This window comes from Astyanax mexicanus, chromosome 1 (genome assembly GCF_023375975.1).
Source record: "Astyanax mexicanus isolate ESR-SI-001 chromosome 1, AstMex3_surface, whole genome shotgun sequence".
In the NCBI taxonomy this organism is placed as follows: domain Eukaryota; kingdom Metazoa; phylum Chordata; class Actinopteri; order Characiformes; family Acestrorhamphidae; genus Astyanax; species Astyanax mexicanus.
Window position 1 is genome coordinate 54,789,945 of NC_064408.1, and position 13,778 is coordinate 54,803,722.

Consider the following 13,778-nt stretch of genomic DNA (forward strand, 5'->3'; position numbering starts at 1 on the left):
CAGCAGACATGGAGGCTTGAGCAGACACGGAGGCTTGAACTGCTTCAGCAGACACGGAGGCTTGAGCAGCACACACGTCAACATGCGCAGAGTCTGAGACGGCAGGAGTCCGGGGGCGTGGCTCAGCGGCCGAAGAGACCTCGGAGATGGGCGTGTGAAGATCCAGCTCTGCAGCTGTGAGACCTGAAGCCGCGGGTGAAACGAAAACCCGGACTGGATCTGCAGCCTCGCCGGTAGAGTCAGGCGCGTAAATCGCGGGGCCGCCGATAAAGTCCAGTGTGGAGAGAGTCCCAGAGCACGGCTGAGCGGGAGATAGTCCTGGAGAGAGGCTGGATTGCAGCGGCGGAATCCAGCTCTGCAGCCGCCATGAAAGCCAGCTCCTCAGCCTGAGGTGCTGGCGCTGCAGCTGCAGGGCTTGAGTGTGCGGTTGCCGCAAAAAACTGGACTGGATTTGTAATCCTGCAGAGCGGCTCAAGCACTGCAGCAGTCCCGGAGCGCGGCGTCTCAGCCGCGGGCTTCTCGGAGCGCGGCGTCTCGGCCGCGGGCTTCCCAGAGCGCGGCGTCTCGGCCGCGGGCTTCACGGAGCGTGACGTCCCGGCCGCGAGAGTCACGGAGCGTGGCGTCTCGGCCGCGGGCTTCACGGAGCGCGCCGTCTCGGCCGCGAGAGTCACGGGGTGCGGCTTAGCAGCCGCGAGAGTCACGGAGCGCGTCATGGGAGGCTGATGGACGCGAGTCGGGACGGCCTCTGGAGCTGTGCGGCCAAGAGCCGGGTAGAGCACCGCCCCTGGGGGGAACAGTAAAGGAGCACGGACTGGTGCGGGGTAGAGCTCTTCTTCGTCCTCGGAGCTGCTGGGAGCGCACCCGAGAAAGTCCCACGGGTCCCGCTCCTTGAGCCTCGGGTACACGGAGGCACCGAGGCTCATAGCACCAACCCTCATCGCCCCCCCCAAGAAAATCCTCCCCGGAAAATGGGTCTTCTTCCGGCTGGCGGGACCCCTTAGAGCGCTTACCCCGAGGCCTGCGGCGTCCATTAGGCCTCGAGGTTTCCTGCGCCGGGATCCCGCCTGGAGTACGGCGAATGGCACATCCGGCTTCCGGTCCACGGAGAACCTGCTGCGTACATGTTCTTTAGGTCGGTCTTTCTGTCAGGAAATGGGGATGACCCAGGCAGGGAGACGAGGAGACGGACGCAAGTGCAGGTAGGGTGAGAAATGAATAATTTAATAAATAAATATAAATAAACCAGGAAACGAGAAACAAGTAAACACTTAAACATAAAACAGGGAGATATATACAATGATCAAGGGAGTGAACTAAATAAATTAAACTAGATAAACAAATAACCAAAAACCAAAACAAACGAGAGAAACCAGAGAACATAAACTAAACCAACAAAGAGATAATAAATAGCAAAATAAACTGGGAGTACATAAACAAAGAAACAAACGAGGGACTGAATAAATACAATACTAAACAAGGCAGGGATATATACAAGGAAAACTAACAAGAGGCTAAACTAGACAGGGAAAAACTAAGCTAGACAAGAATAAATAAACTAAGCAGGGAACTAAAGGGAACAAGAAACAAGAAGATGTAAACAAGGAACTAGGGCTAGGGCTAAGGCTGAAATCACAAAGAGACACGGAGAGACAAACAACAGGGGTTAATGCAAAGACCGACGGAGACAAAGTGGCACAGGGGATCTATTTAAAGAAACAGGAAACACACTAGAATTGGAAACACCTGGGGAAGGGGCGGAGCTACAAATGAGAAACACATGGTGGAAATCTACTGACAAGAGACACAGAGGAGTACAGGTCACGTGAGGAAAACACACAGAGACATGAGACAGGGCTAAGACATGACACTTATTGTTGCTTTTAAAACTTGAAAAATAAACCTTTCCCACTCAAATGAGTTTCCTGTGAGAAGGCAACACTGATTCTTTTCAAAAAATAATTATTTTGCATAATTAGTACATAACCGCTGTAAAGTAAAACACAGTCACAAAGGTAATGTTTTTTTGTTGCATGAGTAGCACCGCAACACACATTCTGTATGAACTGTAACACACTATATTTACCATTCCACCTTAAATGCTGCTAATTTACTATTTCACTTTAAATGCTGTTTTTTTAGGGCTTTTAAATTGAACATCTTCAGATTTTAAGGTTGAACAACCTGGTAATGCTTTCTGGAGGCCAACTACAGTCCAATCTGAAATATAGAGGGATCAACATGGGAAACACATGGCCAGGGCCTCTTTTCAGGGTCTGAAGGTGCAAGAGGAGGAGTGCAGACCTGCAGAAAAGAGCGGCTACATCTGGATCCTGCATATAAAAAACAATGGAAACCATGGAGCAAACGCATGGATGCAGAGACTGGCTGTAAGGCAGATGAAGGGTCAAAGGTGGAGCAAGAGCTCCAAAAATGGTCATAAACCCACATATCACAGACCAACTGACACCTAACTCAACTAGGCAGATTAAATCAAGAACTATTTAAGTATAATATAGTCAGGCTGATCATGTGAATTTTAATGTGGGCAATAAATACAGAGATATGTACTTACATATGTGTGATCTTCTTTAGGTTATAAAACGAATGTTTTTCTATCCTCCTCAGAGAAACATCCACTGATAGATATCTGAAAAAGATAAAGAAAACTGATTAAACCTTTGTTCCATTTGTTTCCAAATTCTCGCCCAAAAGTATTGGAACTGTGAGGCTAATAAATATAAAAAAGAATATAATAATTTCAGTGTTGATTCAGTGTTTGAAAAAATAAAGTAAATAGGACTCCATATTTTGTTGCAAATATTTTGCAATAAATGGAAATGTGACCCACTACCATAACTAAACTTCTGCATTTTTCTTCTATGATGCTTTTCCAGGTTTTTACTGTGTTTGTTTTTGGTGGTTCCTCCCTCCAGTCTCCTCTTTAGATTGACTAAGTCAGTCTATAGCTGTTGTAGATTTCAGTGTGTTTGGGGGCATTAACTTGCTATATGATAAAGGACCTTCCAATCACTAAAGCATCTATTGTCAAATTAAAACACAAAATGTTTCTGTAGACTTCTGATTGTACATCAATGAAGATTAATGAGCCCATCCCAGATGAGCCATGCAAGCCCAAGCCATGAAATTACCTCCATTATGTTTCACGGACGAGCTGGTATGTTTGTGATCATGGGCAGGTAATTTTTAGCCTTTCCTTCACATTGGTAAATTTTAATCTTGTCACTGTACTTCTTATCAAATTCCAGCTTGATCTTCCTATTCTTCTAGCTGTTTGGTGGTTTGTATCTTCTGGTAAAGCCCCATTTTGTGAAATCTTCTGTGAACAGTAGATTGGGATCCCTTTACTCCTGCTTTCTGGACAATGTTGCTGTTGTTTTAGGGGTTTTCTTTACAGCACTCACAATGTTTCTGTCAGCAACTGCTGTTGTTTTCATTGATCTACCTAGTACAAACAGTTGTACTGCATATGGCCAATACTTCTGCAATGATTTAGATTTTTCATCTTCTCTCACTTTCACAACTGCAAATAGACAGCTCTATGATGATGACAAAACCCAAATTTGAAACTGTGCTTAGATAGCAAACACCTCAACCAAACGTTTCCTGTAGTTGGACCATTCCTCTTCACTAAACTGTTTCAGTTCAGCAGGTTTGAGGTCAGGACTCTCCAGAGAGTGTATTTTCTTCTGTTGAAGCCATTTGGTTGTTGATTTACTTCTATGTTTTGAGTTGTTGTCCTGCTGCATCATCCATACTCTGTTGAGCTTCAGTTGGCGAACAGACGTTTTCCTGTAAAATGTCTTGGCTAACTTGGGAATTAATTTTTCTTGCAGTCATATTTACAGTACAACCACACCTAGGGAGAGTAGCAACAGTGCTGAACTCTCTCCATTTGTAGAGCGTCTGTCTTACCGTGGACACATGAACACCAAGGCTTTTAGAGATACTTTTGTAACTCTTTCCAGCTTCATGCAAGTCAACAATTCTTGAACGTGGGTCTTCTGAGAGCTCTTTTGTGTGAGGCATGATTCAATCAAGCAATGCTTCTTAAGAACAGCAAACTCAAAACTGTTGTGTGTTTTTTATAGGGGAGGGCAGCTTTAACCAACACATCCAATCTCATTGGCTCCAATTAGCTTTTAGAAAAGTCTTTAGCCTATGGGTTCACATACTTTTCCCCCCTCACTGTGAATGTTAACATGCTGTGTTCAATAAAACCATGCAAGCATATATTTTTTGTGTGGTATTAGTATTATATACCGTAATTGTTTGACATCTACTTTGTTTTGCCATATGAAATACAGTGACCCAGACAACTTTGTAAATACAACTGTGTTTATTTACCTTTGCTAACTCTTTTAAAAAAGCTGTTTTTAAACTACTTTTTGGTTTTCTTCTTGCCACTCTTTCTTTAAGGCCAGAATTGTGGAGCGCACAACTTTTTTTCCTGTGTTTTCCTGTGGACAGATTCTCCCACCTGAGCTGTGGATTTCGGCAGCTCCTCCAGAGTGACCATGGGTCTCTTCGCTGATTCTCTGACCTGTGCTCTCCTTACTTGATCAGTTTGAGTGGACGGTCATATCATGGTGGGTATGCAGACACCTTTTGACAAATTCTAATTCACTTGATTTATTGGACAATATTCTACAAACTTGAATAGATTTCTATGTTAACTTAAGCACTGATTATGTTAAAAGGCATCTGTGCAACATTTATACATTTATAACACGTAAAATACTTTTAATAATCTCTAAATGAAACAGTGTCTAAAATTGTATTAGACCCTGTCGCACATCACCAACCTATGCTCTACTAGGCTTCATTATGCCATTTGTGCCTAACCCATGGATTGTCTCTTGTGGCTATATTTTTTCTTTTGATGCAAATTACCCATGATGGAAGTAATAATTAAATAGCAAATTAAGTCATTCACTTTTATTTTTTTTATTTTCATGATATTTTCACACAAAAAGTGAATTTTTTTGCATACTCATTTTTGCCATTTCAATTCAGTTTAACTTTTGGCTGGATCTACCTCCCATAAATGGGTTCACTGAATGGAAAAGTTACAACAAAGAAGATCACAATTTTGTCTCTTGTCATAAACAATAGTGTGTTTTCTGGCATTTTTCCCCTAATCTTATTGTTACTGTTTCAATTCTTGTTTCCTTTTTTTAATTTTTCTTTGCAGAAAGTTTTTAAACCCGCTGTGATTCCATAGATTGTCATACTGTAAGCAGGGCAATACATTATGAATGTTTAAATCAAATTTTAGGCTAAATTAAATTACTTTTTATTTTTATGATCTAATGACTAAGAACAACACTGCTGTATTGTATGTGGGGTTTAACACATCACAAAAACCCACTGTCTGACATCAATCTTAAATGCTTAAAATACTTAAAAGATAATGTTTTCAAAAATCGATACAGTGTTGCAACACAAAATATTGCATTACAATATGTTATTTATATTTTCTAACATTCTTATTTTTGCTCACAGAGGTCAGGAAGGGGGTCCTTTCTTAGAATTTTGCTGAGGACCGCAGGGAAGTCCAGACCGGCTCTGGTCTTGAGATGGTCTATTAGCCTAGAGGTTAAGAGGTTAAGAGGGTCAACAGCTATCTGTCTGCACCCACCATTTGTGGCCCTGCCTTTCTCAGGTATATAAATGCTGCTAAGAGCTCCTGTCTTCGGACTGGGTTGCAGGTTACAGAGAACTGAGATCTACTTTAAGTGCACTTAAATAAATACATTAATTTCCCCGGTCAACTGATCCTGTCTTCTCATGAGCAAGCAATTACGTTTGCAACATGTTGTAAAAAGAAGCAGCTACCATCCTAATAATATACCCTCCTGAAAGCACATCCCTTGTACCACAAAAAAACTACATACATTGGCTTGCAAGTATTTATACACCTTGAGCTTCTTCACATTTTGTCACCTAACAACCACAAACTTAAATGTATTTTATTGAGATTTTAGTGACAAACCAACACAGCAGCATATACTTGTGATTTGGAATGAAAATGATACAGGGTTTTTAATTTTGACCAAATAAAAAAATCTAAAAAGTGTGATGTGCAAATGTATTTAGCCCCCCTAAATCAATACTGCATAGAACCACCTTACATTGAAGTTACAGCTCAAAGTCTTGGGGTGTGTCAAAAGTCTCAAATCTTTTGCAGACTTTCACTGTATGTAGCTCCATCCATCTTTCCATCTACTCTGCTGAAGAAAAGCATCCCCACAGCATGATGCTGCCACCACCATGTTTCATCGTGTGTATAGTTCCCACAAGTGCTTTGCATTTAGGCCAAAAATTTCAATTTTGTTTTTATCTGACCACGTCACCTTTTTCCATATTTCTGTGTACCCTACATGGATTGATGTAAATTGAAAAAAAAACAGCACTTTATATGTTGTTCTTTTAACAATGTTTTTTCTTCTTTCCACTCTTTTATAAAGGCCAGATTTGTGGAGTGCACGACTTAAAGTTGCCCTGTGGACAGTTTCTCCAATCTGAGTTGTGGATTTCTGCAGCTCATCCAGAGTGACCATGGGCCTCCTGGCTGTTTCTCTGACCAGTGATCTCCTTGCTCAATCTATCAGTTTGGGTGAATGACCATGTCTTGGTAGGTTTGCAGTTGTAGAATACATTTACCATTTTTGGATAATGGATTGTGCAGCTCCTTGTGATGCTCAAAGCTTGAGAGAAGAAACTGGTTTGCAGTTCCGTGATCCTGAGAGTTAGATGGTTTAAATAATGTGTTACATGTCTGCATTGGAGCAAATACGGGCATACGAAAAACACAAATATGCAAATTCTGAATAATATTTTTAATAAAAAGGGGGCATAATTCACCCTAAATATATATATTTTTTAAATACAGCTAAATAGGCTAGATAACTGAAAAGCAGAGATACTGAGCCTTTATGTATGGCATATTGGGTGTCTATATTGGGCCTATAATTATTCATAAACACAGCCAGATATTAAGGGCGTGGGTAAACCAGGTCCAGAAATAAAAAATCTATCCCATGGATTAAGTTGAATAAGCTCCAGAGCCAGCCAGCCAATTGTAGTGAAATCCTGGGATGGATTTTTACATTATGGAACTAGATTACCCACCTCTACACCTAAACTCTTAAAATTAAAAGCTCTCCAAACGAACCTACAACACTGAATCCATAGCCTAGACCTAGCAAGCAAACCTCAACGGCAAACATTACAAACTCACCATTAGTGCATCACTAGGTTACTTCAATATCTTATCAACATATAACTGTAGGAAACATTCAGTTTACCTCAATACGCTTTTTCAAATTAGATGGTGAATTTCTGAAAGCCATGAGCTCGTGGTGTTTGAGGGGCGCAGAGCACCTGAAAATTCTACTCCTGGCGCCGCGCTTCCCGCACCGGTCTCTACTGCCGGCGCCGCGCTTCCCGCGTTGGACTCTACTGGCGGATCAGTGCTTCACGCGCCGGATTCTGCAGGTGGATTGGCGTCTCACCCGGATTGGATTGGCGTGTCACCCAGTTCCATGCCCCAGTCTGGAATTTTGCTGCACCCGCAGTCTCAGGCCCCGCAGCAGCAACACACGCTGACTCCGCCCCTGTACCTGCATCCGCTGTGTACACCGCCTCAGAAACTGTATCCACGGCTCTCGCCGCTCTGGTGCCTGTGCCAACTGTTACCGACGCCGCGCCAGCTCCTGTGCTCCAGCTCCTGGGCTCCAGTCACCGCACCTGCTCCTGCTCCCAGGACTTTTTGCAGCCACCGGTCACGTGCACCTAGGCATGCTCCGAGGCCGTCTGAACTATTTCACAGAACTATGCCCAGGCTGGCCCCACAGACATTTTTGCAGACTTTTGCCAGTCCTGGGCACCCATCTATGTTTTTGTACGTTTCTCTCTCCCCGTCCTAGTTCCTATCTCTGTCTACGTCCCTGTACCCGTCTTCTTCTCTGTCTCTATCCCAGTCCCTGTGTTCGTGTCAGTCCCAATAAATGTTTTTATCCCTGTCCCCCTGCCCAGTAATGTCCAGTCCCCATTTCCTGTACAGTCCCCTGTCCAGTCCTTTGTCACATCACCTGTCCAATCTCCGTCCATGTCTTCTGTCCATTCTCCGTCTCCTGTCCAGTCTCCTTTCGTGTCCACTGCCCAGTCGGTTGTCCCATCGCCTGTACAGCCCTTTGTCCAGTCCCCTGTTCAGTCTCCTGTACAGCCCCCTGTCCAGTCTATGTTCCCATTCCCTGTCCAGTCTCCTGTACAGTCCCCGGTTCAGTCTCTGTTCACATCCCCAATCCAGTCCAACGTTATTCCACCCAATGTCCAGTCTACAGTCAAGTCCCCGGCCCAGTCCTCTGTCCAGTCTCCGTTTGTGCCCCATGTCAAGTTCGCGTTCCCGTCCCCAGTTCAGTGTCCTACCCTGTCCCCTGTCCAGTCCTCTGTCCAGTCTCCGTTTGTTTCCCATATCCAGTCCCTAGTCTCTTTCCTTGGCTTTCCTGGCCCCTCTCTTCCGCCGCCCCCCGGGGATCAGTTTTACGCACCTCAGGAGCTGTGCATTTAGGGGGACTTCTGTCACAACCTTGCCCTGTTTCCCGTCTGTGCTTGTGTTCCTGTGTTGTGTTCATGCACATGCTCTGTGTTTTCCCTGTGTCTGAGTGTTCTCACCTGTGTTCTCACATGTGACTGTTATCTGTAGCTCCGCCATTACCTGTTTCCCCAGGTGCTATTTCCGTTTCCCTCTGAGAGTATTTATACCTTAGCATGTCCTTTCTTTCTTGTCGGTGATTGTCTGTTTTCACATCTGTTAGGCTGTTGGTTTTCCGTGTTTCTATGTTTTGTTTATTCCTGGTTCTTTGTTTGTTTTGTTTATTTTGCTATTTAATAAATACCTCGCATTTGCGTCCGCTCTCCTCGTCATCTCTTTGTTCCTGCACCATCACCCCTGACAAAGAGTAGAAGTAAAAAGTCGTCTAAAAAATAAAGTATAAATACCCAAAATTTCTACTTAAGTAAGGGAACGAAGTATTTATATGTACACAAGCACAGACGGGAAACAGGGCAAGGTTGTGACAGAAGTCCCCCTAAATGCACAGCTAAATACTTCGTTACCTGAGACCTCTGAACATAACCCTACTTTAAACTTCTCCAAAACTTTATCTCTGACCTGTCTGGTGATTTTCTTGATCTTCATGAGGCTGTTTGTTCACTAGTGTTCTCTAACAAACCACTGAGGCTTTCAGAGAACATCTGTATTTTTACTGATACTAAATTACCCACAGCTAGACTCTGTTAATTAATTAAGTGATTTATGTGTCATTTCTGTTCCACTGCACAATTATGTGTTACTTTTTTGGTCTCAATTAAATGCATTTAAGCTTTTGGTTGTAAGCTACAACAAATGTGAAAAAGGGGTATAAATATTTTTGCAAGCCACTGTAATCTTCACAATTATTTTTTAATACAATATTTAATATTAAAACTCTTCTGGTTCTATTAAATAAAAATTGTTTTTGAACAAATATTAGTATTACAAACCATGCTGTAACATTACCCACATTACTGAGATGTTCACCATATTGGCAAATGCATCCTTAGGCACAGAAGTCAGTCTTGTTTCGTAGAGACGCCTGCAAGAAATTGTAACAGTTCGTCAGTAAAATATTTACACTTTGTGAACACAAACACCAGTGAGTACACTCAGGCCCTGTCCACAAGAATGCGAATATAAAAAAAAAGTCAGTGTTTTTTAAAAATATCTTTGTCCTCACCAGCCGTGTTTTTGAAAATATACTCGTCCACATAGAAATACTACTAAAAAATGCTCAAATTACCATGGCAGCCCAGACGAGGGGAATTGTACCATCTACAAAATAACATAAAAACACATGTTGAAGAGGAGAACTAGCAAGCATACTGTAAATAAAAAGGATTTTAAAAAACTGAACACAGCGAATGTTGATGCCTTCACTGTTATGTAAGAGTAAAATTAAATAAAGTTGTACAGAACTGTACAGGAAAAACAAAAGCAATCAATGCACTGTCCAATGCACTGTTTCAGGCTTATTCTGACCAAGCCAAGCTAATGTAAACAAAAATATGAAAGAGTTTTCATAAAACTGTGTTTACTCTGTCCACACGGGAGTTTTCCAAAATCTCCACCTTTGAAAAGCTCTGTTTTCATTGGCCTAAAACGCAGCCAAAAAACAGTTTATAAAAATATCCTGATCATGTGGAAATGGTCTCAGAAGACACACACAATGATAAATTGGTACATGGATGGGATGGGGTAAATTGTGCTGTTTGATATGATATGTGTATTAAGTCTGTATGTTACTCTGGTCTTTAGAACGGCTGCCTCCATCACATTACAGTGACTGGAACTGTAGCACCGGGTCAAAAGGCTCCAAGGAAGGCAATTAATCAGCAAATTTATTTATATGTTAAATAATTGTGTACAATGGAATTTTGCTTATATTCAAATATGTTTTTTTTTCTCATTTAAATCTTATCCTGCCAGTTCATAAAACAGTATGCACTTAGTGCCGCTACACTTATAGGAGAATTATACATTTTTTCTTTATCATGCATTTATCTTGTTACATTTAATTAAATAATGTTGGATACTTGTGGGTGTGTTATAATTACAGTCATGGTAATGGGCCAGATTCCTTATCTGCACTCTCACACAGATTGTGTCCGCGTACTGACTAAACACTGTACTGCAGCATTTTCTTGAAAACTGATAAAAGCTCACTTATCTGCCTGCCTGTTCTCTGTATCCCAGACCAGAGTAAACCTCTATTAGCCACCGAAAAATATCTGCAACATTTATTTACTAATTTATTTAAAGCAAATAATGGATAAAAACATGAAAAAAATGTTTAACAATTTACTGGTATTTACTTGTTATTAAAATACACTACAGAGAAAGAGAGTTGAGGCAAGAGGTGTGTAAATCTTATATAAACATGGGTTGAGTGTAAAAAGGAGGAACCTTCAAGTATATCTGATTTGGGACATCTTTCACATTAAAGTATTATTCAAATATTATCGTATCTTATATATCTTTCAGGTAAGCTTTAGAGAGCTACTGTAGGATTTTCTACTGCAAATTACATGTGGTCACTACTTAACACACAAAGTAAATGTGTTTGAATAGGGCACCTAACAGATTGTGTTGCAGGACTGGAGTTGTGCATCTTGTCTTGGTTAGCACTTTACTTGGCACTGCTTCTCGAGCATAACTTTAATACAGGTCTGAGACAAAGCCAAGCTACACATACAGATAAAAGATCATCTTGTCTTATTAAATACTAATCTATGAACATCCTACACTATGAAGCTGTAAATATGTTGCAAGTAATAAAATATACTTGTTGCCTGGAAAATAAAAATAATTTAATGAAATATCGTTTCAGTCACTTTTGTTCCATGTCCACTGTGAGAGACAGAGTTTAAGGTATGGTCCTGCGCAGTATTACTTTGCAAATGTTTTTGTTTTCCATTTTTTAAGTGTACATAAGAAACACTAAATGTGGAAGTCTTAAACTTTAAACCAATCTTTAGCCTTTATTAACATATGATTTGACATTTGTTGCTGACGTCAGTCGTTGTTAACTGACACCCAAATAAAAAAACCCTGTTCTTTGGGATTTGTTATGGCAGTTACAACTAGTCATTTACAGTCAGTCATGGTCATATAGCTACACTTAATTTATTTCTGGCAATTTATGTTTGTCATTGTATTGTACTGTTACCCCTTTAAAACATATTCTTTCTGCCTTCTTTAGGCTCCTTACTACCAAGTGATGCATCAAGTGTCAAGTAATGCATTTCTCAGTGTCCAAGGCTGTTCTGATTATTAAAGATGCAGCTAGCTGCAAATGGAATCAAGATCTCAGGTGCTATATGTTCATAAAACATTATTAATATGAATCAATATTACTTTTATTATATTAATAATTACAACGCATAAATGAATAATAAAATTTTATCTCATTAAAAATATTGCATTATTGCATAGATTTTAATCATTTTATAACCTAGAATGAAAAGTACTGTTTTCATATTTTTAAATCAAGCTGAAAATGTACTGTTTTTATGTTTAAAATATCCTTTAGATAGTATTGTGTTCATATTTAATAAATCTAGTAGGGGAAGTGTTGTGTTCTTATTTTATTTTATTGTGGTTGAAGAAATTTGATACAGTTTTCACTCTAAGTTTTATTACAGTCTTTTGTAAAAGGTGATATTGGACGCAGGCCCAGATCCGCTTTACGACCCCGGACCAGATTTTCTGACAGATCCTGTTCAGATTCGGCCCGAAAGCTTATTGTCATCTGGGCACTGATCCAACACTCCATCAACCATAGGGGAATCGAAAAGGTATTATAACTGTGCTGCATGCAGGTTTATTATGCCTAAACTGCTTAAGAATGTTAGGAAAATCAAATGTAGGGGGTTATATTTAGTTATCTAAATCTCCTGTCTGTTTTTAATAGGTGTTCCGGTTTATAACTTCAGCCGCAGGCTCCGCGCTCGGTGTCCGCACTTTACAGACAATCCCTGAGCCTGTCCCGCTGCTGCTGCAGACATGCAGGTTTTTATAAAACACTGGGCGAAACGGAAAGTCCGGGGACAGTAAGATAATACAATGGCTGTAGTCTATCCTCTGGTAAATTAAATTATGAGGATTTTTGGGAGTAAAAAAGGGGCACAGCGCGAGTTTCTGCTGAATATTAAATATCAGCTTTACTTTTAGAAGCTCCAGCTGTTAAGCACATTTACAGAACAATGCTGGAAACCTGAACCACACGTCTGTCATTTTAATAAGATTCTGTTCATATGAATGACGCGCTAGAACTCACTGGTTCTGCAGTAGTTTTTAAAGTATGAAAGGTATAAAAGAGTTTACTCACAGTGTCTCGGTTTTGGCAGGAAACATGGGTATAGCACCTATTTCACTACATGAGACAGAGAAGCTTCTCCACTCTGAACATTCACATCCATCCGGACACAGATCAGAGTCTCCGCCGAGAGCCACAGATAACAGGCTGTAGAGAGTTACCAGCGCGGACCCTAATCCTCGCATCTCCAGTGTCTTTCGCAAGATCCAGTTTATGAAGGTAGAGGGTGAATGCGCACAGTGATCCCCGGATGAAGAGGTTAATCTGCGGTTATTTCTCTCGGACTTTGAGTGGGAGGGGGTCTCTCAGTTCTCTCTGAGAGCTGGAGGAATGCTCGTGTTCAGAGAGTTTCATCATGAGTGTCCTGCGCAGCAGCAGTGAAGCGTGCTCTGAGCGCCAGCGCGGCGCCCTGGGGAACATCGCCTCCGGACACTGCGCTGCACACAGCCGCCTTCAGCCAAAACACGGCTAAACTATTCGCACTTACATGTTCATGCGCGTGACTACTAATGACTTAGCGGTAAGAGTCAGACCTGAAAAACCCGACAAAAAAGTTTTCTAAAAGTTTTGTAGAAATTTACCACTTTGTAAAATGGTCTTTTTTTAATAAACCTAACAGATTTCAGGCTTTATCGTACCATCTACACCTGAATTAGGAAGTAAATCTAGTGTACTGTTTAAGAAAATTGTATTCAAAATTATAGTGTAAGTAAGTAAAACACTCAATGCCCATTTCCAATATGATAAATGTTGTAAAACATCGACATTGAACAAAAAATATTATATGCTGCTCAAAATCTAAGCTGGTCAACATTTTTTTTATGTAAATAATATTTAAAA

The 13,778-nt window shown here is 41.1% G+C and overlaps 1 protein-coding gene across 1 annotated transcript in view; it reads right to left on the reverse strand.

The window, feature by feature from the left end:
• The window catches only part of tshr (thyroid stimulating hormone receptor), a 35,956-nt gene extending 22,378 nt beyond the window's left edge, over positions 1-13,578 (reverse strand). The window contains exons 1-3 of the mRNA XM_007255681.4: positions 12,951-13,578; positions 9,588-9,659; positions 2,573-2,647 (exon numbers count right to left, since the gene is read on the reverse strand). Coding sequence (XP_007255743.3) covers positions 2,573-2,647; positions 9,588-9,659; positions 12,951-13,123 — 320 coding nt within the window. The 5' untranslated portion in view covers positions 13,124-13,578. The remainder of the gene's footprint in view (positions 1-2,572; positions 2,648-9,587; positions 9,660-12,950) is intronic.
• Positions 13,579-13,778: the final 200 nt, after the last annotated feature.